Genomic DNA, 24,939 nt, shown 5'->3' on the forward strand with positions numbered 1-24,939 from the left:
TTTTTAGCAGAGTACTACTGATCAAGTTCAATGCTGTGATTATAACACTCTGGTTTGGGCAAGGGTGGTTTCTCCTAAACTTTTTTGATCAGCGATCCTGTCCCTTGTTTGTGTTGTTATCACCCGTCATTTAACTGTAAAATGTATTTCCTCTGAAACAGTGATTGTAACACCAGCAGTAGTTGAAGAGTAAGGTAAGGTAAAGTAAAGGGACCCCTGACCATTAGGTCCAGTCATGACCGACTCTGGGGTTGCGGCGCTCATCTCGCTTTATTGGCCGAGGGAGCCGGCATACAGCTTCCGGGTCACGTGGCCAGCATGACTAAGCCGCTTCTGGCGAACCAGAGCAGCGCACGGAAACGCCGTTTACCTTCCCACCGGAGCGGTACCTATTTATCTACTTGCACTTTGACGTGCTTTCGAACCGTTAGGTTGGCAGGAGCTGGGACCGAGCAACGGGAGCTCACCCTGTCGCGGGGATTCGAACCACCGAACTTCTGATCGGCAAGTCCTAGGCTCTGTGGTTTAACCCACAGCGCCACCAGAGTACCTTGTAAAAAAATGGATGCTAATTTAAGACATTTTGCAGCAGTCTGTTTCAGCAGTATGTGCCTCTCCATAATCTGTACACTAGGAAAAAGAGGTGGCTCACTTTGTCCAATTTCCTGTTGGCGGACTGTCTGTTCACTGCATGCTATCGGTCATCTACATTCTCTGCTCATCTATATTCCCTTTCTTCCTTTCCATCCCAGGCCCCTGGCCCACAGGTTTTATAGGCATTATCTGGGCACGAGGGGGACAATTGCTGGGCACCTGGAAATAACAGTGATCTTCTGTGATATTATCCCAGTAATACAAGCAATAGCAAGCACAAAACAAGAGCATCACTTAGGGCACAAAGACAGGCTAATGTTTCGCTCTGGGGAAATGAAATAGTTTGGGGGATAAAAGAGGGAAATCCCCAGTTCACAATGCCATGCAAAACGCAATGTTCTGTACAGGCACTCACCAGCTAAATGCCCCTCTGCTGCCCTGCCCTGTGCCTGTTTGTCATTTCCGCTTCATGTCATCTTTGCACATCTCTTGTCACCTGCATTTCATAAAATACATGGCAGTTCTGCCCGATCTTGCTGTTTGGGAAGACATCAATTCTTCTGTGCCGAAGATTTCACTGTTTGCCGGTCTGCTACCTTTAACCACTGCCTCAGCGCCTAGGGCTTGCCGATCGAAAGGTCGGCGGTTCGAATCCCCGCGGCGGGGTGCGCTCCCGCTGCTCGGTCCCAGCGCCTGCCAACCTAGCAGTTCGAAAGCACCCCCGGGTGCAAGTAGATAAATAGGGACCGCTTACTAGCGGGAAGGTAAACGGCGTTCCGTGGGCTGCGCTGGTGCTGGCTCGCCAGAGCAGCTTCGTCACGCTGGCCACGTGACCCGGAAGTGTCTGCGGACAGCGCTGGCTCCCGGCCTCTTGAGTGAGATGAGCGCACAACCCCAGAGTCTGTCAAGACTGGCCCGTACGGGCAGGGGTACCTTTACCTTTTTTATCATCAAGTCTCTGTTTGTATGCCCCCAGGGGTATTGTCATTTGTCTGTTTTGTGGTGTCTTGACGAGGACTGAGAGTTAGTACTTTCTTTTACTATTTGACTATTTTTATTTTCTTTCTTTTTTTTTAAAAAATATATTTTTATTGAAGAAATTTTAACATAATCAAACGTTCTAATTACCTTTTACAATTTCAATTAACACCCCACCCCCATGCGACTCCACCCAACTTCCTTCCCTGGTTTACAACTTTTTTAAAAAAATGTTTTTACTGTATTTTATAATTGGTGTTAGCTGCCCTGAGCTGGGTCTTGGCCTGGGAGGGCGGGGTATAAATATTATTATTATTATTATTATTATTATTATTATTATTATTATTATTTTCTTCTGCTTATATTTTTATATAGCTTATGTATATTTTTACTTCATATTTCTATTTTCTATTTGCATTTGTCCATTGTAAGTGTATTATTCAAATCCTGAATATTTGACCACAGTGGTACCTCAGGTTAAGAAATTAATTCGTTCTGGAGGTCCATTCTTAACCTGAAACTGTTCTTAACCTGAGGTACCACTTTAGCTAATGGGGCCTCCCGCTGCTGCTGCACAATTTCAGTTCTCATCCTGAAACAAAGTTCTTAACCTGAGGTACTATTTCTGGGTTAGCAGCGTCTGTAACCTGAAGCGTCTGCAACCTGAGGTACCACTGTATTTTTAAAGCTGATCCATTCATCAATTCTCAGTTGTGTCCTTAGCCCTAGCTGTTTTTTGTTCACTGTTTTGGTGCTGCTGACAAGTCTAACTTGTCTGTAATTGTTCAAAGGATCTGTAAAGTTTACTTTATCTTTGAAGAAGGAGAATTCATCTTGGCCATAACACTGTGGATTAATACTAGCTAGAAGTAGTAGTAGCAACAATATCATTTGTTTAGCTTTAAGCCATAACAAAGAAAAAAATACTTTGAGGGTTGAGCCACAAATTTCCTGGCAGCCAATGCAAATAGAGACATGTGCTGATATAATTTTCTTTGTCCAGCAACAGAAAGCACACAAACTCACTTGATGAAACAATCCTGCCGATGAACTCAGACATATATTTTTCATAAGGATCTTTATATTAAGGATACTGAGTATGTCATGAACCTCCAAGGGTAATTTCTTATAACTCATCCATAAAGGTAGAGGGCAGAACACAATTCTGTAAAAGCAATTCTACGAGAAGCCAATGTTGTTGTTGTTTAGTCGTGTCCAACTCTTCGTGACCCCCTGGACCAGAGCACGCCAGGCACTCCTGTCTTCTACTGCCTCCCGCAGTTTGGTCAAACTCATGCTGGTAGGTTCCAGAACACTGTCCCACCATCTCGTCCTCTGTCGTCCCCTTCTCCTTGTGCCCTCCATCTTTCCCAACACCAGGGTCTTTTCCAGGGAGTCTTCTCTTCTCATGAGGTGGCCAAAGTCTTGGAGCCTCAGCTTCACGATCTGTCCTTCCAGTGAGCACTCAGGGCTGATTTCCTTCAGAATGGAGAGGTTTGATCTTCTTGCAGTCCATGGGACTCTCAAGAGTCTCCTCCAGCACCATAATTCAAAAGCATCGATTCTCTGATGATCAGACTTCTTTATGGTCCAGCTCTCACTTCCATACATCACTACTGGGAAAACCATGGCATTAACTATACGGACCTTTGTTGGCAAGGTCATGTCTCTGCTTTAACCGTTAATTCCAAGGAGTCAGTTTTCCCAATAAGGTGGGACAAACCATAGCAATGATCCTTGAAGGATTAGAAATTTCTAAAACCAGCTTGCTCTTCACACAGAATATAGTTGAAGGAGACCTACTTCTACATCCTATTAAGTAAAAAAAGTGGCATATATTTTAGAAGAGATAGCCAACAAACTGATTGACTTCTTATTCTGCACAAAATAGGGAATGCATTTTTTTAAAAACAGGATAAACAACAGAAGAAGTGAACACATAAGATGGAAATTAAAACAATAAAACAATTTATTTAAAGTAAACATTTCTACAATAATGTACTGTATATGATACATCCCCATTCTTCAAAGAAACATTTCCTTCAACAAATAATTCTGGTTTTTTATGCTACTTGCTCAAAAAGAATGATTAATAATGCCTTCAGTAAGATTTACATTTTGAATAAAAACTTACTTCTCCAAGCGTAGGCAAGCGTAGAACATCATAAAACATCCATGTTACAGCCATGTAAAATATAGTTTTTCATTGGGATTCTCAGCCAGCCTTGCAGTTACTTCCGGGTTAATGTCAGACAGATAGAATTTGATATTTTCATTGCGCTGTGGTGTTAGACTACCCATAAAAAGGGGATAGCATGTATTTTTGTAGCTGGCTGTACAATGGACAGTAGAAAAGAATATGTTCTATGGTGTCCGGCACATTCAAAGAACTTCCACAATGTATCATATCTGGGAATGTTTAAATATCTGCCCTTGACCAAAGCTGAGGGGGAAATGTTCAGTCATGCTAACATAAATGCCCTGGGTTGGACTGGAATTATTAATTTTGAGATATGAGTGCCACTGTTATCTGTTGCATTCAAACCATAGAACTTGGGGGAGCAAATTTTATTTACAGCTGACTCGTTGTTTTGTTTTTCAATGTCCCTGAATCTGGTTTGAATATTGCAATAGATATATTGCTCACTTGAATTATACAAGAGTTCCAAGTCAATACCGATAGATCTGATTTTGCTATGTAAGAGTTGGAACCATCTAGATTTATAAGAGTCCTTAAGTAAGTCGGAGAGCAGGCTCAAAGGTTGGCAACGAAAATGGCAACGCAACCAGTATTTTATAGTGCTAGTCCACACCCAATTTTCTGTCGTGTGTATATCTAGTTCTGCACACATCGTCTCATACTTGATTTAACTTGGGAGCCCCAGGATACGTCTCAAGAAACTTGAGTTTTTAAATGAAAACATAAACTGTCAGCTCTTTGAATTTCCATCTTCTCCTCAGTGGAAAAAAGCCTGCATTTTCCCCTCTTTGTATGAGAAATAAATGAAAAACATGATATTAAGAAGACTAAATAAAACTTGTGTAATTCACCATGACCTCGGTTTTCTTTATAAAGCTGCTCCTAGTGCCATTAAGTATCATTACCTTTTCTGCACCCTAACCACTTGCAATCCTCTCATGCAATGGGGAGGAGAGCTATATAGGTAGGAGACAGGGTTTGGGAACATACAAATGCCTGTTAATGGCTACTGTCATCACTTCAATAAGTGATTCCCAAGAGTTCTTGCGAATATATATTTCAGTATTCAGAGCTGACAATGAAATGCATTGCACAATTATAATGGTCTGATTCAAAAAGTTGCTAGTTGCGTTTTGTTACTTTTTCGCTGCTGCCACTAAATATCACTAATACATGCATGAAAGCCCAATCAGCGTATAAGGTAAAGGGACCCCTGACCATTAGGTCCAGTCGTGACCGACTCTGGGGTTGCGGCACTCATCTCGCTTTATTGGCCAAGGGAGCCGGCGCAGAGCTTCTGGGTCATGTGGCCAGCACGACTAAGCCACTTCTGGCGAACCAGACCAGCGCACGGAAACGCCGTTTACCTTCCCGCCAGAGCGGTACCTATTTATCTACTTGCATTTTGACATGCTTTCAAACTGCTAGGTTGGGAGTAGCAGGGACTGAGCAACGGGAGCTCATCCCGTCGATGGGATTCGAACCGCCAACCTTCTGATTGGCAAGTCCTAGGCTCTGTGGTTTAGACCACAACGCCACCCGCGTCCCAATCAGCGTATAAATCATTGCAAATGAGAGAACAGAACTCAGCTTGCTTTGAGGTTCGACTGTTTCAAAACTCATAACCCTACTGTGAAGTGGAGTGGCCTGGGGGGGGGGAGCTCAATCCCAGCTGTTGGGGTGAAGGTCTCTCATTTTGCAGAGAAGGCCCACCAAGATGATCAAGGATCTGGAAACCAAACCTTATGAGGAACTGTTGAGCAAGTTGGGTATGTTTAGCCTGGAAAAGAGGCTGTCCCATGGAAGATGGAGCAAGCTTGTTTTCTCCTGCTCTGGAGGTTAGGACCTCCTGTGGTGCAATGGGTCAGTGCGTCTGGCTGTTAACCAGAAGTTTGGTGGTTTGAGCCCACCCAGGGATGGCTGTGGGCAGAATTCCTGCATTGCAGGAGGTTGTTTTGAGACTACAATTCCCATCATCCCTGACCCCTGATCCTGCTAGCTAGGGATCATGGGTGTTTTAGGCCAAAAACATCTGGCGGGCTGAGTTTGAGGAAGCCTGGACTAAATGATTCTTAGAGTCCCTTCCAGCCCTAGAATTCTATAATTCTTTGACCCAAACCAATGGCTTCAAGTTACAAGAAAGGAGATTCTGACTAAATGTTCAGGAAGAACATTAGTAAGAGCTGGTCGACAGTGTTCAGAAAGCGGTGGACTCTCCTTCTCTGGAGGTTTTTAAACAGAGGCCATCTGTCAGGGATTGCTATGATCACAGGGGCTAGAACTAAATAATCCTTGAGGTCTCTTCCAACCCCAAATTTCTATGATTCTGCAACATGCTATGGCTGGGGAAGGAGCAAAATGGCTTCTATCTCCTGTTCAGGAACCCTTGCATTTGCAGAAAGCCATGATTTGGTTCAGTGTTTCATGTGAACCTGATCACAGAATTGGAGCCAGGAAAAAATGTTGATAAAATATTTTTTGCTTATATTTTAATGTAACAACATAAACATTATTATTCAATGGAATAATAATGGAGTTGTGGGGGAGGCACCAGAAATCTAAACTGAGCCCATCTGAAAATGACTCAAGCAAACTGTTATTTCAACAGCTCAAATGCCTTAGCAGCTACTAACAGGTAGGACCAGATAGTTCGAGAGATCATGAATTAATATGCGCAGGGGCATGATGAGCACAGTCTGACTGTTAATATAAGAAGCATTTTCCCCAAGCTATTAGTTCATCTCTGAATGTTCAGCCCTTGTAGAAAACTGTTTTAATGGGGTTGAACCAGAATGGGTAATCCATGATGAAAGATTATATATTTCTGCATCTTTCAACAATAGAATCATTCGTTGTCAGCTATTTTTCAAACCAAGTAAACAAATGCTGGGTTTCAACTCTTCTGGACACATTAATTGAATTTTGCATCTTTCAACAAGGGAATATAACAATACAAAGGTTATTCAATAAACTGAAATTAAACACTGTGCCATTGTTATTGCATGCAAAAAAAAAAATCAGACGGGAAATATTATAAATATATTTTATTGTTCCTAACATACTTAGTGTTTTAACAAAGGGGCCTACAGTAAAACGTTGCAATCTCCCCTCACCCCTTTATAGGCATGCTCCTGTTTAGGGTGTCAGCCAGTTATGTTGTCCTTCAGGGTGGCGCTGTGGTCTAAACCACTGAGCCTCTTTGGCTTGCCGATCAGAAGGTTGCCGGTTCAAATCCGCACAACGGGGTGAGTTCCTGTTGCTCAGTCCCAGCTCCTGCCAACCAAGCAGTTCGAAAGCACGAAGTGCAAGTAGATAAAGCACACTAGTGCAAGTGGCGCCCTCCCTGTGGAACGCCCTCCCACCAGATGTCAAAGAGAACAACAACTACCAGAATTTTAGAAGACATCTGAAGGCAGCCCTGTTTAGGGAAGCTTTTAATGTTTGATGTATTACAGTATTTTAATATTTTTTGGGAAGCCGCCCAGAGTGGCTGGGGAAGCCCAGTCAGATGGGTGGGGTATAAATAATAAATTATTATTATAAAATTATTATTATTATTATAAATAGGTACCACTGCAGCGGGAAGGTAAACGGCATTTCCGTTCACTCTGGTTTCCATCACGGTGTTCTGTTGCACCAGAAGTGGTTTAGTCCTGCTGACCACATGACCCAGAAGGCTGTCTGTGGACAAACACTGGCTTCCTCTCCCTGAAAAAGATGAGCGCTGCAACTCCATATTTGCCTTTTACTGAGCTTAACTGTCCAGGGGTACTTTACCTTTACCTTTACCTTTACTTTATTTTACTTTAGTGGGACGCAGGTAGCGCTGTGGTCTAAACCACTGAGCCTAGGGCTTACCAATTGGAAGGTCGGCATTTTGAATCCCCGTGACGGTGTGAGCTCCTGTTGCTCGGTCCCTGCTCCTACCAACCTAGCAGTTCAATAGCCCGTCAAAGTGCAAGTAGATAAAGAGGTACCACTCTGGCGGGAAGGTAAACGGTGTTTCCGTGCGCTACTCTGGTTTCGCCAGAAGCAGCTTAGTCATGCTGGCCACATGACCCGGAAAAACTGTCTGTGGATAAAAGTTGGCTCTCTTGGCCAGTAAAGCGAGATGAGCGCTGCAATCCCAGAGTCATCTGCGACTGGACTTAACTGTCAGGGGTCCTTTACCTTTACCTTTATATTAGGTATATAGTTCAAGATGATGTTATCTTCTGAATTTTTTAACTCTTCCCCCACAATAATTATACATCTCAATATTTTTTCCAAAAAATTGCTAACACTGAACTGGAATTCCTCTCAAAATGTAGATCAATCTGGGAATAATATTCATCTTGAGAGCATTAACCCTTCCCCATAGGGTACGGTTTAGTGACTCCCATCTATCTAAAGAAATCTAAAGAAATCTCCATCTATCTAAAGAAACCTCATTAATTACAAATATTCCTGTATTACTGGAAGCTATTAGTCATTATTTTTCAACCAATGAGGACACCTTCATAGAGATTTCTTTTCAACGCAGTGACCAGGAATCAGGCTTTGCAGTGCAAATCCCATTAATGTTAAAATGAATTATATGATTCAAATCCCATACACAAACATGGAAAATCTGTATCTTGATGTTTGTTAATTCAATGCACATTGTGAATTGCGTGGTAGCTCCCTGGGACTAGTGACGAAGCAATTTGTGTAAGCAGAGGCAGTACCAAGTGACCCAGAAGGATTCTGTAAATACCCTAGACACCACCTCTGAGCGATAGCTGGTCTCACTTTACATCAGAACTGCAATAAATCAGCAAAAAAAACCCCAACAAAAATCCCATTTCCTTGGCTTCATCTTTTGGAGATGTATTTTTATAAAACGAACAGGAGCAGTTTTATTCACAGTTTCACTTGATGACAAAGCAGCTGTGTTACCTAACTCTGTCAAATGTAGTTAACAGCTACACAGAGCCCCTGAGTGTTCTGGGTGCCTTGAGAAAAGTGCATAATAGAGCATGAGAACTTAGGAAAAGACATTTCCCCTTTCCCAGGGAGATGACGTTGGGGGCAGGGAGCAAGCCCTCCCCACGCACACAGGGCGGGATCACCCCACACCATTGGATGGTACTCAGCCACAGCATCCTTAGGCCTGTGGCGTTCGTACGGAGCCCCTGGTCGTCTCACGGACTATTGACCCGTACACCACTAATCCGCTGCCACCAACCAGGTCCTCCCTGGTAAAATCACTTCAGTCTCAGTCAGCTTCTCAATTAATAAAGAAGAGTGTATTTTATTTCAGATACAAACAAACTTTTACGGCATTCCAAACATTGTTGCTCTTTACTTTCTTAGTCTTATTTTCCTCTCTCTATCTCTTCTACCTCCCCACACTCAAGAACCCACGGCCCTAACTGTCTCTCTATTACCAACTGCCTTTCCCAACCAGCCAACCCACGAAAGCCAACCAACTACCCACCAACAACTCCCAACGAACTCCTCCCAGAACTGGTTTTATAGTCCCACTGACTCCACCCCCTGGGTCCTGACTGTGCAACCTATTTAACTATTTCCCTTCCAGCACTCTCTCATATATGTTAACGTCACAAGGCCGTCCAATCCCGACGGTCCGGGGACGTGGTGCAGGCTGTTTAAACTGCCCACGGCCAAGGACACGCCCGTGTTTTTCTCCCTGCTCGGTCAGTTCTCCCACCCTCCCTCCCTTAGGTTAGGCTCTTCTATTTCTTGACCTTGCTATGGACCTTGGTTGTCACCTTGGTTGTCCAAGGTGCCTGGTAGGAATTTTTCCACTTGGCAAATTGGCACCGGCCATTTGGATCTTTCGCCTACCTTGTAGCAAATCGTTACAACTTTGTAAGGTTTAGCGGTTAGGCATCAGAGTATTAGGTTGAAGGTGAAGGGAGGTAAGTGGCCATCACCTACCCCTCTTAATTTAAGGGTATTCCGTTAAAGGAATCCAGTGGGCATGGTCTCCATCCAAAGCCCCAGATGGGCGGCTGTGGCCATGGCACGACCCCTAGCAGTGACCCTGGGGGAGTTTCTAGTTGATGTGCATCAGCAGGGCTCCCCCTACTGGTGGTTAACCCTTCCAAGACTCCTGCAGACGGGCAGGAGTCAGATATAGTCAGGTGGTTTCCAATGCCTGAGCCAATACCACTCACATTCTGTAACCAATACAGTTGTGGCCTTTTTTGCCCATTAACCTAAAATACTGTTTCATGTGTCTTTATTCCACATCTCAGGAGGGTTTGGGACCTCGCCACGCAACTCCTTCACAATGAGTAACACGATTGATCTACGTAGCCCAAGTGTCATTTTTTCTAGCAAGATACGACATGCCACCATCCATAGCACCAGTACTAGGACTATTTAAAGTGTTGTTGTAGCATTGATCGAAGGACAAGAATGTAGCATCGTTAGTGTTCATGTTGCATTACAGAAATAGCATAAACAAAATATGGGTCCCTGACTTGCAGGTCTCATTATGTAAATTAATGATAGGTTTAATCTTAAATGAAGAAAAAAACTCCACCCAGTAATTAGAGCATCTCTAACTGATTTCTATATTGCCCAAAGATTTAAAAAACACCGTCAACTCTAGTTACTACCTCTGTACATATTTTTAAAGGAAAGAATAGGATGGATATATGTTGTATCATAATTATACATTGTGAATTTTTTTTTCATTTTTTCATGCAATGTAGATACCAGTTCTCTTATTTAATGCACTATCTCAACCACCTTCTTTGTGGTTAAAGCCATATTGATTGGTAAATATGCAGGCAGGAAAGTGAGGTTGAAGATGGCTTTTCCAAGATACCCAATGGCAAAATCCTCAAACAGCAAAGCCAAGTCGCACTGTAGCCAAGCCCCCAACCCCAAAACGGACAGAAGCAACAGCAAGGAAATGACCACAACAACAGGCAAGGGACCCACGCACCCCTAAGACCAGCGGCTAAGCCCCCCGCGAAATCCAGCTGCAATTAAAGCACATACAACCTGATCCGATCGGTAGGAGGGAGGCTGCCCAGAGAGTGACCAGCTGGCCAGCGGCTGCCGGGGACCTGCAGCTACGAGGTGAGCGAAGCGGCTAGCCCCTAAGAAGGCACCCTGGAGGATCCAAGAGCTGGTGGTACGGTAGCAGAAGCGGGAAGCCGGCTGGGTGACTAGGGGGTGAGCTGCAGTCCCGCCAGTCAGCTGATTCCAAAATACTCCAGAGAAGTGCAGCGGCGCTGAAAAGAAGAACTAGCTCCGCTCTGAAGCGGTAGCTCGACAAGGCACACGAAGGCAAGCAACAGGAAAAAACGATCCTGCAAAACGCAATTCAAAAGACAGCCGCTGAGCACGAGGTAGCAGCACTCAAACCCAATACAAACCAAAACGTGGGGGCTAGCCGGAGAAGAGAGGGCGAGCCCCCTCCGCTCCGGCCCTAAATAGGGCAAGCCACGCCCCCCCCAGCCAGCCGATTGGCTGGCGGGGAGGCATGGACGGTTGGGATTCCCCTGTTCTCACGGGGGCTGAAACCAGCCCCCGCTCACGTGGGGAGGGCGTGATGCCCGCAACCCCACCTCCTGGGGCAGGCCTGGAAGTGGCTTTCCAAGATACCCAATGGCACTCCAGCTCAAGCTGAATGAGAAGTGAGCCCAGGATGCTTCGTGCCTTTAACCCTGAAACACTTTATCCACTATAATTAATATGTTATCACTGAAACAACACTATAAAAGTGTGCTCTGTTTTGAAATCGGAAAATACGAGGTAAAGGGCATTACTTTTATATAATCTGCACCTTCTTTTTCAGCTGCCTCTTTATTTTGTATGTTGCGCCTTTAGTTCCTCTAATTTAATTTGTAATTTAATCTGTATTTCAAGAAAATATGTCCTCTTTTCACCTTTCAGAATAAGACACAAGGACTGAGTTTTGTCCGGATACATGCACCATGGAATGTACTTAGCCGAGAAGCAGAGTTTCTTAAAATAAAAATGCCCACTAAAAGGGTAAGTAGTACACAGTTCTGTTTTAATTATTTTGAAACTTGCAGAACATTACAGAGGAAAGGCAGTGAAGGCTGGTTATTTCTAATCTCTGAGTATGGCAACGAGGAAGCCCCCCTCCCCAGTGACTACCTATGATATGCTTCCCTCCACTTATAACATTGTTGTTGTTGTTTAGTTGTTTAGTTGTGTCCGACTCTTCATGACCCCCTGGACCAGAGCACACCAGGCACTCCTGTCTTCCACTGCCTCCCGCAGTTTGGTCAGACTCATGTTTGTAGCTTTGAGAACACCGTCCAACCATCTCGTCCTCTGTCGTCCCCTTCTCCTTGTGCCCTCCATCTTTCCCAACATCAGGGTCTTTTCCAGGGAGTCTTCTCTTCTCATGAAGTGGCCAAAGTATTGGAGCCTCAGCTTCAGGACCTGTCCTTCCAGTGAGCACTCAGGGCTGATTTCCTTCAGAATGGAGAGGTTTGATCTTCTTGCAGTCCATGGGACTCTCAAGAGTCTCCTCCAGCACCAGAATTCAAAAGCATCAATTCTTCATCAATCAGCCTTCTTTATGGTGCAGCTCTCACTTCCGTACATCACTACTGGGAAAACCATAGCTTTATAAGGAAATTGGCATGACACACGTTTCAACATGTTAGTTGTTTAATGGAATTGTAGTGTTGGGAGGGACCTGAAGAGTCATCTAGTCCAACCCTCTGCAATGCAGGAATCACAGCTAAAGAGCCCCTGACAGATGGCCACCCAACCTCTGTTAGGAAATGTCCACCATCTGAGGTTGGGGATGCAGGTGGCGCTGTGGTGTAAACCACTGAGCCTCTTGGGCTTGCTGATCAGAAGGTCAGCAGTTTGAATCCCCACGACGGGGTGAGCTCCCATCGCTCGGTCCTGCTCCTACCCACCTAGCAGTTCGAAAGCACATCAAAGTGCACGTAGATAAATAGGTACCGCTCTGGTGGGAAGGTAAATGGCGCTTCCGTGCGCTGCTCTGGTTTGCCAGAAGTGTCTTAGTCATGCTGGCCACATGACCCGGAAGTTGTCTGTGGACAAATACCGGCTCCCTCGGCCTATAGAGCGAGATGAGCGTGCAACCCCAGAGTCATCCACGACTGGACCTAACGGTCGGGGTACCTTTACCTTTACCATCTGATGTGGTTTGTTCCACCTTCAAGGAACTCTTAACCTCCAGACAGTTCTACCCAATGCTTAGTCAGAATCTCCTTTCTTGTAATCTCTTGATTTGAAGCAGCATCCATTGGTTTGAACCATGAACAGTTGATACCTTGATATTTTCCTTGTTTGATAGGTTTCTTTTCTTACAGAACTTATCACCACTAGGACTGCCTTGAAATAACTCAAGTTTCTCCCTTCCTTTTCACTTGGTGCTACCTAAGCCAATATATTGCTGTTCGGGGGGGGTTTAAGGGAAGACAATATAAACTATCCTGATGAGGAACGATTGCTTTCGCCTGCCTCTTAAAATAGATCCCTTCCCATTCAAGCATTCTGTATCCTGTGCTGCAGATCAGCTGAACAAATGATGGCTGAGAAGCACTATTGAATGTTTGGACGTTAGTAGAGCCAAAGGCAGAGACGTAATCTTTTTGTAAACCACTTTGAGGTTTTATAAAAGTGGTATATAGATAGGACCAGCCCAAAACATTTTGGCACCTGAGGCGAAACACAAAATGGTGCCTTGCCTCATGGGTTGGCTGGCCCTGACACAAATGTTGTGAAATGATAAAATAAAATAAATATTCCTAGCTAGCAGTTCAAATGTTCCCAGGGTCTATTCAGACACTGCAGACAACCACTTCAGGGGGTGACATTTTTTCTTTAAATAGGAGCTCATTTTCTGGAACCAAAACTGGTGGTGGGACAATACTCAGTAATTCTCCTTCAATATTGGTGCTTCACTAACTTTTCTTGGATATGGGCTCTGGGAACACTGCTGGTGAAAAGATGCCATTCAATTATTCTAAACCCTCGTACCTACGGGACCGCCTCTCCTGGTATGTCCCACGGAGGACCTTACGGTCTTCAAACAAAAACATCTTGGAGGTCCCAGGCCACAGAGAGGTTAGGCTGGCCTCAACTAGAGCCAGGGCTTTTTCGGCTGTGGCTCCGATCTGGTGGAACGCTCTGTCACAAGAGACTAGGGCCCTGTGGGACTTGACATCTTTACACAGGGTCTGCAAGACAGAGCTGTTCCACCAGGCCTTTGGCCAGGGCATAGCCTGACCCCCTCCTTTGGCAATCCTCACAGAACTCTAGCCCAATGGTTGCCATTAATTTGATTTGAAACAATTTTATAATGAAATGATTTTAGAATGTTGTATTTATTTTACGGTTGTTAGCCACTCTGAGCCCAGCTTTGGTTGGGGAGGGTGGCACATAAATAATTTTTATTTTTATTTTTATTTTTATTTTTATTTGGGAAGCCACCTGCTCATGCATGCTCTCTTTGTTTCTCCAGACGTATGAAATAACAGAAGAAACGGGAATTGTCAATAAGTTGTCTGAAATATGGCAGAAGTTTACAAAACCTTTGCAGCCCAAAGTGCCACAGCAAAATACCACCAGAATGAAGCATTTATCTTACCCTTTCTCCAGAGAAAAACTCTATTTGTGAGTACTTAACAGTATAATTCCCTGACAAATATAATTCATTGAGGAATGTTGTGGTGATTGAGACGGCACATAACTTCCCATCGTCTACAGTCTTCATGGGACTGTACTATTTAAGAAAACAGTTGAAATGGTTACCTCTTTGAGTGCCCACACCTACCATATATGGTGTCAGGGATCTCAAACTGAGGATCGTAGCATCAGAACAGGCACCTTACTTTCTGTGATGCTAGAGGAAGTTGACGGACACTTCCTTTTAGCTCTGCAGAAATCAGATAATGCAGAATTTGATTTCTGTGACCCATGATGCGAACTGACCTAATCCTCTCTAAAGTTAGTGTGCAGATCAGAGCGTGCTAATGCTTCAGATTTCACACTTGTTCAAATTTTGTGTGTGTGTGTGTGTGTGTGTGTGTGTAAAGGTGTGTGCATACATATATATTTGTTAAGTATTGTTGTTTAAAGTTGCAGATGCAATAAATCCTGTATTTTATCTTGGCTGTGTTTTTTTATTTAAAAAATCCAGCTAGGTTTGGAATGTATAGTGTTAAGTTGTGGGTGAACATATCAGACGACACAGCAATTCTTCAAACAGCTCTTGTTTATTCAGAGGCCAGAATAGAACTGAACTGAGGAGCTCAGTCAGCCTGCTTATATAGAGCTCCAGAACAACGTAACTGTTGCAACTTTCTAAAACTATCCAATCACTGAACGTCACTTTCAATCCTTCATTTGCATAACTATCTACAGTATCCCCCTGCTGGCCCAGGGTGAGAACTTCAGTACATAACACATAGATTCTTATTCCTCATATACGAATTATGATAATGAAAAGTTATGATAATGAAAAAGAAATTGTGCAGCTCAGCAGGTAGAGCATGAGACTCATGCTCTCAGAGTCTGGGTTAGAGCCCCACATTGGGCCCAAAGTCTACCACTGATGAGTGTTCTTCCCACAGCCATGCTGCAGAAACTAATGCAACATTTCTCTGTTCGGGCAAACATTTTGTGAGCAGGATGCAGTGGGGGACTTATTTATATTCAAATATGCGTTGTATAATTTGTTTCTTAATGCTCTTGTGCTGCCCTCAGACTTTGGCATAGGATAAGTTAATATCCAGGAACATTTTCCCACGTGAATTTTAAAAAATCATGGGTTTAAACTTGTAAATTACATTATTGAATAGGGTTCCCTTCTTTTGAAAGCAGGGAGTGCAAGAACCTTGTGAGTGAAGGAAAACCCTATGAGTCTCACCTAACTCTGCATTTCTTGAAATTACCCTGTTAAACTTGTCAAGCAGAATCATACAAGCTGGCTAACTTTTTGAAAGAAAATCTGTCACCTTTTATTTATACAATCCTTTACAGGTTTCCTCAAAGGTAAGCTCCACTACGTTTAAGGGCCTTACTCTCCGGGAAGTATGCATAGGACTGGCCTTCTTTTGCTCTTCTGGGAATTGCTTAAGGCACATTTTAACTGATCTTATCTATCACTGTTTCTCAAGGTACAACATTCAAGATAAAGACACGTTTTTTGACAATGCTACCCGCAGTCGAATAGTAAGTCAGCTGAGGGGGTGTGATGCATGAGGGAACCCCCCTGTGTTTAATTGCATTCACTGTTATTGCTGATAATTACATATTTTTAAAAAATCTATATTCATGGCTCTCTACAAGTGGGGGAGGGAATTATTGGTTTGTGGGGATTTTGCTTCTTGTTTTTATCATGTATTTTGTGCTTTTATCCTGTATTTTTATGTTGTGAACCACTTGAGATCTGCGAAGGAAGGGTGGTATTCAAATTTCATCATCATGGGTCCCTGGTTGCGTGGTGATTTATGGTCACTGAATAAGGCAGAGCCGACAAACCCTAATTACTTCCAGTGCTTATTTTCTGGGGAAATGCAGGGGTACGCAAACTCCTAAACATTTTAGAAATCTTTGTACTTTTGTCCATTTACTGTATTTATTTTTCCTGATTTGAACTATAAAATGGTGATTTTCTGGAGTCAAAATGAGAGTACCCCCTAAACATTTTTTAAAAGAAAAAAATCACTGCTTATTTCCATTATTTTTTGTTGGGGGGGATCTTATTTAATTTTTATATACTGTACATTGTTTGAATCTTATCAAACCCTTGATGGGGGAAGCCATGACGGTCAAAGAGGAGATGGGTTCAAATATAGCCTTCTCTCTGATATGATAGTTTGCTATATACATGGGCTGTTATTATTGTTACCGTATATAGGAGCTTCCAGTTGCTTGAGCCTTCACCTGCAGTTTGACATAGCACAGGATTATGAAATACTGGATGAAGAAAGCTATTTTATTTAAATATAGTTAAAAAAATATGGTATGGTGAACATCATTTTTATGTCTTACTGGCTTCATGCAGAACATCTATTTCTTGGAAAGAAGTTATCTGTTAGTTACACCATGTTTGTGTATTTTGATGCAGGTACATGAAATTTTGAAGCGTACATATACTACAAAAGCCAAAAACAGCATGGGTAAGAAATAATTCGCTTTTTAAAAAATGTTATTTCGGAAGCTGCTTTTTAATATTCTTAAATTCTTGTTCTAAATTTCTCAGATGCTTGTTAAGATATATTCATAGTGCATTCTGCTATGTCTTAATAGGTTAGGGCAAATCCTGGATAATCAAATAAAAAGACATGTTTCTGAATCCTGCTCTGTTGGACATCATGGAGAATAAACTATGCAAAATTGTAATATATATATATATATATATTGACAGAATAAATTGTCTAAAACCAAAGGCTAACAATCTGCATAATTTATACAGGTTACATAATTAGTTTTTTGTTGGAAGAGAATGTAAAGGTTTTGTTAAATCACAGATTCCACACGGTCCTTTGAATTTTCCATTCAAAGAAAAGCATTTTCCTTGGGCCAATATGAACAACACTTAACATTAGGGTGCAAACTGTTCTGGAAACATTCTGTAGCTGAGTGAATTCAGAATGAATTCCTGCAAGAAAATAATATTGCTTGATTATTATTTTTTATGGCTAATATTGAGCCTTGAGCTTTATTGGCCTTGCCTAGAATAAAATTGGAAACTTCCCTTCCCCCTTCTCCCAAATTCTCTTCTGCAGCTTCTGTTAGACGGGATAATCTCTAGTTCTACAAATATTCAGTGCATATGTTCTACAAATATTCAGTGTTGAACGTCAACACTTCATATACTATTATTTTTCAGTAGCACTCACAGCTTCAGCACTTTTTGTTAGGCATTGAAGTTCTCACCCTGGGCCAGCAGGGGGATACTGTAGATAGTTATGCAAATGAAGGATCGAAAGTGACGTTCAGTGATTGGATAGTTTGTATGCAAATGAAGGATCGAAAGTGACGTTCAGTGATTGGATAGTTTTAGAAAGTTGCTACAGTTACATTGCTCTGGAGCTCTATATAAGCAGGCTGACTGAGCTCCTCAGTTCAGTTCTGTTCTGGCTGCTTGAAGAATCGCTGTGTCATCTGATATGTTCGCCCACAACTTAAGACTTTTGATTGGAGTGGCAGCAATATGTGAGCAGGTGACATCAAATCTTGGTCAAAATTGGTGAATGGAGATACTGCAATCCAAAAGCTAACTCGTATGTGACAAAACAAACCAGCTAGATTTCAGATTCAGATGCCAAGTTTTGATTGCAGAGTTCAAATCATTTTAAATTACCGTATTTTTCAGTCTATAAGACGCCCCCATGTACAAGATGCCCCCTATTTTTGGGGGGACTCCGATTTAAGAAAATGGGGGGAGATGGCCCCTGTGTATAAAACGTCCCCAAATTTTGAACATTATTTTTTAGGGGGAAAGCCTAGTCTTGTACACGGGAAAATATGGTACTTTTAATTTACTTGCAAAATGTAGATCCCACCCTGAAACATAATATTTCCACTAATCAGATTTTAACATTACATTCATAAACTGAATAATAATAATAATAATAATAATAATAATAATAATATATTATTTGTCTCCCCAGCCACTCTGGGCGGCTTCTACAAAGACAAAAAATACACTAAGATGTCACACATTAAAAACTCCCCTGAATACACATTGATTTAAGGTGGCATTGGGCGAAGAGAAGGGAGGAGTTCCATTGTGCTAGTGGTATCGCATTCTTTGGCCGAAAAGCAAATATATATGTGTGTTTAAAAATAACTATTGCTATCTTTATTTTTCTTTAGGTATTAACACATTAATAGCAAACAATGTTTATGAAGCAGCCTTTCCCCTCCATGATGTAGGTATACACTTTCTTGTCAATTTCCTAAGAACTTTGTAAAAAGTCAAAGAATGCTTAATTGATGCTACATATGAGTGCAAACTTCCTGTTAAGAAGCAGTAACCTTCAAATAAATAAGGGATATCCAGTGTTATGTTGGAGGGGATGCCAGGAAACTGGGAATTATGTTCACATGTGGTGTGGGTGTAAATATGTACAATTTTTTGGGCAAAGGGTGTTTAAGGGGATAACAGAAATCACTGGGTTAAAGCTGGCCAAAAGTCCAAAGGTAGCATTATTATCAATTTACAATGGGGTGGAAGGTTTGCAGACTATGAAGGACTTGCTTACACATTTATTGACAGCCGCACAAATCATTACAGCTAGGAAGGGGAAGGGGCAAGCACAATATAAAATGGGAGAATGGTACAAAGAGGTTTGGGATATAGCTATTAATGATAAATTAACATGTGCCATTAAGGTAAGATGGGGAATACGTAGGAGAAATGATTTTGACGAGATATGGAGGGTGTTTGTAGAATTTGTATTGTTAAAACGGAAAGGGGTTAAACCAGCACAAGAAGTGTTGAAATTCTGGGAGGTTGGATAGTTATAATGGAATGGTTTCAGTGGTGGGGTGCACATTTTTGTGCTTGCGGGATATCAAATCCAAACTCTTCTTCTTCTTATTATTATTTATGTATGATTAATTATTAATTTAATAATAATAATAATAATAATAATAATAATAATAATAAAGCAGTATCCTAGTTTTAGGTTTATACATAGGACTCCTTCACACAAAAAAGTTCTCGTGGGATTTCTTGTTGGTCCATTGGTTTCAGTGGGCCAACTCCAAACATGATTTAGTTGATGACCACCCCTGGTCTTCAACATTGAATTCCAGCAGGCAGGGGAGGTCAATATTATATTTATCACCATCACCATCCTGCTTTAGTTGAGATTCCTGCATTTCAGGGGGTTGGACTAGATGAGTCTTGGGTCCTTCCAAGGCTATGATGCTATGATTATATATAGCAAGGGTGGGGAAACTATGGTCCTCCAGCTGTTGTTGGAATCCAGCCCCTGGCATGGGCAGGGGTGATGGTGGATGGTAGATGCAATGTCTGGAGGACCCCAGGTGTCCCACTGTTGGTAGTGGTTAAGAGCTGTGGACTCCTAATCTGGGGAACCGGGTTCGCGTCTCCGCTCCTCCACATGCAGTTGCTGGGTGACCTTGGGCTAGTCACACTTCTCTGAAGTCTCTCAGCCCCACTCACCTCACAGAGTGTTTGTTGTGGGGGAGGAAGGGAAAGGAGAATGTTAGATGCTTTGAGACTCCTTTAGGTAGTGATAAAGCGGGATATCAAATCCAAACTACTCTTCTTCTTCTTCTTCTTCTTCTTCTTCTTCTTCTTCTTCTTCTTCTTCTTCTTCTTCTCTGGATAGCCTCAGTGATTTTTCAGTTTAAGGCATGGTAGTAGGGTAGAGAATAGATTACAGAGATGGGCAGAAGTAAAAGGAATTTTAGAAGTACAATGGTACCTCAGGTTACAAACACCTCAGGTTACAAACACTTCGGGTTACAGACTCCGCTAACCCAGAAGTAGTACCCTGGGTTAAGAACTTTACCTCAGGATGAGAACAGAAATCGCCTAGCGGTGGTAGCAGGAGGCCCCATTAGGTAAAGTGGTACCTCAGGTTAAGAACAGTTTCAGGTTAAGAACGGACTTCCGGAATGAATTAAGTTCTTAACCAGAGGTACCATGGTACTTAGATTTGGTGGCAGTTAGAAATGACTAGTTTCTAAAACCTCTAGGGGTTTCCTCTGAATGACAGGGAAGGCATCAATGTGGATTGTATTGACCATGTTTGGCTTAAAGCACCTTAATACTAAAAATTGTTGCTGCTGCTGCTACTGCTACTGTTCTTGCTACCTGCCCTTCGCTAGCAGGTGACTCCTGCTCCCTACAATATTTCTTACCAATAGCATTGTCTTTTCAGGGTGAATATGACGGTGAAAACAAAGAAATGAATGAAAGAAAGGTAAAATAATTTACATCTTCAGTTTGGTTGGCGTTGGGTTTGAATGTGTCGATCTGTTCCCTTCAATCAAGCCTTTGTGCTGAAAATATACTGCAAACTGGGCACAGTCCAGTCTGAAGCTCTCCTGCTCTGTCACAGCTCCTGTTAATTTCAGTAGTGTTTGCACAGAGAAATTTTACATTGGATTGTATCCATATTTGTTGCCCGCCACTCCAGTCTCCAAGCGGTGCAAGATTCCAGGGGTTCTAGGCACTTACCCAGGGTTCAGTGTCCTTGAAACAAGATACAGCAGAGATTGCGTGTCGAGGTCCCCAGGGCCAGCCCAATAACTCACACATCACATGGAATTTTTCTTTAAGGTTTTTGGCATAATTTTGGCCACAACTTTATTAAAATACAAACATGTGAGTGGTTGCTTAGGCATTGGTTGCGACTATCTGCCCCACCGTGGGGGACAGACTGACATTCTGTACACCTGCAAAAGTCAGAAAAGGGGAATACACTTGGGGGTAGCGACGGAGCAGGGAACCTGCCCTCAGCCCTCCCCAAATGCAGCCAGGAGCTCTTGCAGTGGCCCGAGCCCCCTTGACAGGGTGGACAAGCCATAGTTAGCCCCCGATTCCTTTAACGGAATCCCTTGCAGCAGCAGCATTAGAGGGGCAGGCACAGCCAATCCATGCCCCTCAACCAACCAAACCATAAACCAATGCCTAACCGCAACCTTACAAGTTGTGACGATTTGCTACGCAGTAGGCAAAAACCAAATGGCCCCAGCCAATCAGCCAGATGGACAAAATTCCTACTGGGCCCCAAAAGCAGACGACCCCATGACAAGCATAGCAAGGTCAAGCGAACAACCCTAATTCTAGGGGGGAAGGGATGGGCAATCCGATGCACGGGCGAAAAGAGGAAGCCCTAGCCTCGTGCAAGGAGTATTAGCATTTCTGGCTGTCAGTCAACAAATGGCAACATTAACTTCTTCCCAACAACAAGGGAAGCCCAATCGCATCAGTGGCCAATGGTCAATTAGCCCGCCCCACAACTTTGGAGTGTCCTGGCAGCCCCCACCACAAGAGGTGCTCTCCATGAAGGAGAACATGCTTTGTGGCAGAAATTTTAGGATATGTGGTTTATTTACACACATATTCAACCTGAGCCTACAAGGGAGGTGCTCACAGCATTAACACCCCAAGAGGGTCTTGCTTCTCCCATAGTCACAGCCTACTATTCCTGCAGAAATCAAGCATGGCTCTCCCTCTCTGGCTTGTGCCTGCTTCTAGCCCAGCTCACACACATTCCATGGTTGCTTTTGACTTCCTTACTACCAGGCATGTGAGGGAGGGGGGCCATCTTCCACAGAGCATCTTCCTTTCTTATACTAGCCGTACTTAGGGCCTTTAACTCAGCAAGAGACTTGCCTGGCTAATTCAAGAATGGAATCCTCCAGGACCCCAAGCATAGCGGTCAACTGTCCCTTATTTGGTGGGAAAGTCCCTTACCCCAGCGCTGTGTCCTGCTGCTGTCCCTTATTGATGATGTCCCTTAAATTTCCCGGGTTTCAAAGGAAGCAGCTCCTCTCCCTCCCTCCCTGCCGGCCAGGGAGGAGGGAGGCTCCAACTGTGTTGCTTGGCTGTGTTGCTCACCCAGTAAGGAGTCTAAGAATGACTGGGGGGGGGGGAGCTTGCATGCCTTGTGCCGATCAAATCGGCTGCGTTGCCTGGGGACTCGCCTTTGCTCAGCGCTTCCCAGCAAAGAGGTGACGTGGTTTTCCTTGCTGCATCCCCTTTGCCGGGTTGCTGCGCTGTGGGAACCACCGCTTGAGGCTTTGTTTGGCTGCTGGCTGGGCTTTCTGCCTTTGGCTTGGAGGGGCTCAGAAATTGAACATACCTGTGCTTGGAAAATCCCTTATTTTGGCTGCTGATCCCTTATTTCCGAGGCTACTGGTCCCTTATTTTCAAATCTGTAAGTTGACAGCTATGACCCCAAGAACTACAGGGAACGCAGGCATCATGCAGGGTGAACCCCCCAAACTCACAACAATATTGTGTTGCTATGACCTCTGTGTTATTCTTCCACAAGGTGTCTTCAGTATAGCTGTTTGTAGAAATGGTCAAATAGATATAATTTATGAATGCTGCCTGTAAAAAAAAAATGAATCTATCATAGCTAGCTTTCAGCATTATATCCCATGCTAATAAAGAAACAGAAGCAGAACTACTAGCTTGATATTTGGAGAGGAAAGGGAGTGGTGCATTGATTTCAGAAGAAAGAAGAAGGGGGGTTATTGGCCATTTATATGCTGCTCCTCTGACTCAGCCCAGGCCATTTAGAGAAGATGAAGCTTTTGAAACAGTCTGGAATATGCCCCCAGGGCAGAAAATTGCTACTGAAAATTCCCTTAGTTGTTTACAGCACTTTGGGGGGAAGATAGCAGGGGAAGGGAGTTCAAGATGAAGCTGCCATAGTTTTAATATTTATTTGTTTTTTAACGACCTCCCCCCCAATGTTTTTACCTGTACTTATTTTATATGTAAGCTGCCTTGAATCCCTGTCAGGGGAAAAGGCCGGGTATAAATGAAAATATAATAATAGGGCCCTTATCCAGATTGGGAGCACATTCCAGATCAGAGTCCCACATATGCCCCCCCTTAAAACCACATTAAGTACCTAAAAAAACATGAACAACCTAATTTATACTTTGGCTCTCATTTTCCTCAGCTAAATGCTTTAACTTTTCCTAATATAGGAGATGGCCAATAATTTTGGATGGTCTTCTTTTAGTCTATAACATCTTACTTGAAATGGGATGGCCAGCCCCACATCTGCATATATATTTTTCTAAATGTGTCCACAAGCAGTGCTTTTTTCAGGGGGGGCGGGGTAACGCAGGGGTACGCATACCCCTTAACATTTTGTGAATCTTAGTACTTTTGTCCATTTACTGTATTTATTTTTCCCAATTTGAACCATAAAATGTTGGTTTTCTTGAGTCAAAATGAGAGTACCCCTAAACATTATTTTTTTTGGGGGGGAGCACTGACCACAACTATAGGTTGATATAGCAACATTAGCATCTTCACTGCCATCTCCTTTCGTAATAATTCCTAGCGGTCCATTTGCTTTTCTTCACTCGGGTGAAAATGCTCCACATTTCTTCAGATTGAACTTCCTCAGCAAAAGAAGCTAGGTTAGTCAGGCCGCTAATTCATGTTTTAGCTGCCTTTCTGAAGTCTCAGAGCTCTTACTTAGCAGTGCACCATACCATGCTATGAGTCTTCCCCTTCTTAGCCTTGCTTACCATCCTGTCTCTATTGGACTGGTGGAAGATTGCCAGTTTTCCTTGAATACTGCAAGTGCTAAATGTGCCCATGCACAGGAAAGTTTCCTGGTGGGATTGCCCCCCCAAAGGAGAGTTTGGCAACACAGCATCTGGCCACTAAGGGGTGCTGAAAATCCACAAATGGATAACACATTGTCAGAGATGCATAAGTCATCAGTAAATGGAGGTGCATAGAGCCTGAATAAATGGAGCGTCATTTTTATCTGTATCTGCCCCAAGGAGAGGTAGCCGAAACTTTCTTCTGGAGGGCAAAATACTGACATAGCAGCTAATCTTGCAAGGACTCACTGGATATCACAGCAAAAAGTGGAAACACTACTTTAAAAAGACTTAATGCCTGGAAAAATATTCACCCCAGAAGTTGGGCTGCCCTTCTCCTTAACCTGCCCATTTAGGTCCTCTTATGAAGTGTTAAGTATTAAAAACATAAAAGGTTCTTTCCAGAAATACTGCATTGATTGCTCACACATGTTCCTATGGCCCAGCCATAAGACTTGACTATAGAATTTCTACGTATAACATCATCTGTTTTCTATCTGAACCTGAATAGTTTCAGTGTTTAATTTCCTGAAATGCCCTGATCAGGTTTAAAGTGAAGGGAGACATTTTTTAAAAACGAGTTTCAGCCGTTTTGATGGTGTTTCCTTTAAGGTACATAATGCAGCTTCCATTTCCTTGCAGTGTGTGGCCCTCAGACAAAGGTAGACTGACACTAACTAGGTTTTATTTTCTTGTAAGCAAGCCCCCTTGATTAAGATTTATGTACCAACTCATAATTTTGAATTATGGTGCTGGAGGAGACTCTTGAGAGTCCCATGGACTGCAAGGGTTATCTAGTCCAACTCCCTGCAGTGCATTCATGACAGATGGTCCTCAAGTTCTGCTTGAAAACCTCCAATGAT

General features: G+C 43.0%; 1 protein-coding gene across 1 annotated transcript in view; it reads left to right on the forward strand.

Annotated features, from left to right (window-relative positions):
- The window catches only part of ANO2 (anoctamin 2), a 131,506-nt gene that overhangs the window by 13,271 nt on the left and 93,296 nt on the right, over positions 1-24,939 (forward strand). The window contains exons 2-7 of the mRNA XM_053387705.1: positions 11,669-11,767; positions 14,250-14,401; positions 15,907-15,961; positions 16,860-16,911; positions 18,614-18,669; positions 20,656-20,697. Coding sequence (XP_053243680.1) covers positions 11,669-11,767; positions 14,250-14,401; positions 15,907-15,961; positions 16,860-16,911; positions 18,614-18,669; positions 20,656-20,697 — 456 coding nt within the window. The remainder of the gene's footprint in view (positions 1-11,668; positions 11,768-14,249; positions 14,402-15,906; positions 15,962-16,859; positions 16,912-18,613; positions 18,670-20,655; positions 20,698-24,939) is intronic.

This window comes from Podarcis raffonei, chromosome 5 (assembly GCF_027172205.1).
Source record: "Podarcis raffonei isolate rPodRaf1 chromosome 5, rPodRaf1.pri, whole genome shotgun sequence".
Lineage (NCBI taxonomy): Eukaryota > Metazoa > Chordata > Lepidosauria > Squamata > Lacertidae > Podarcis > Podarcis raffonei.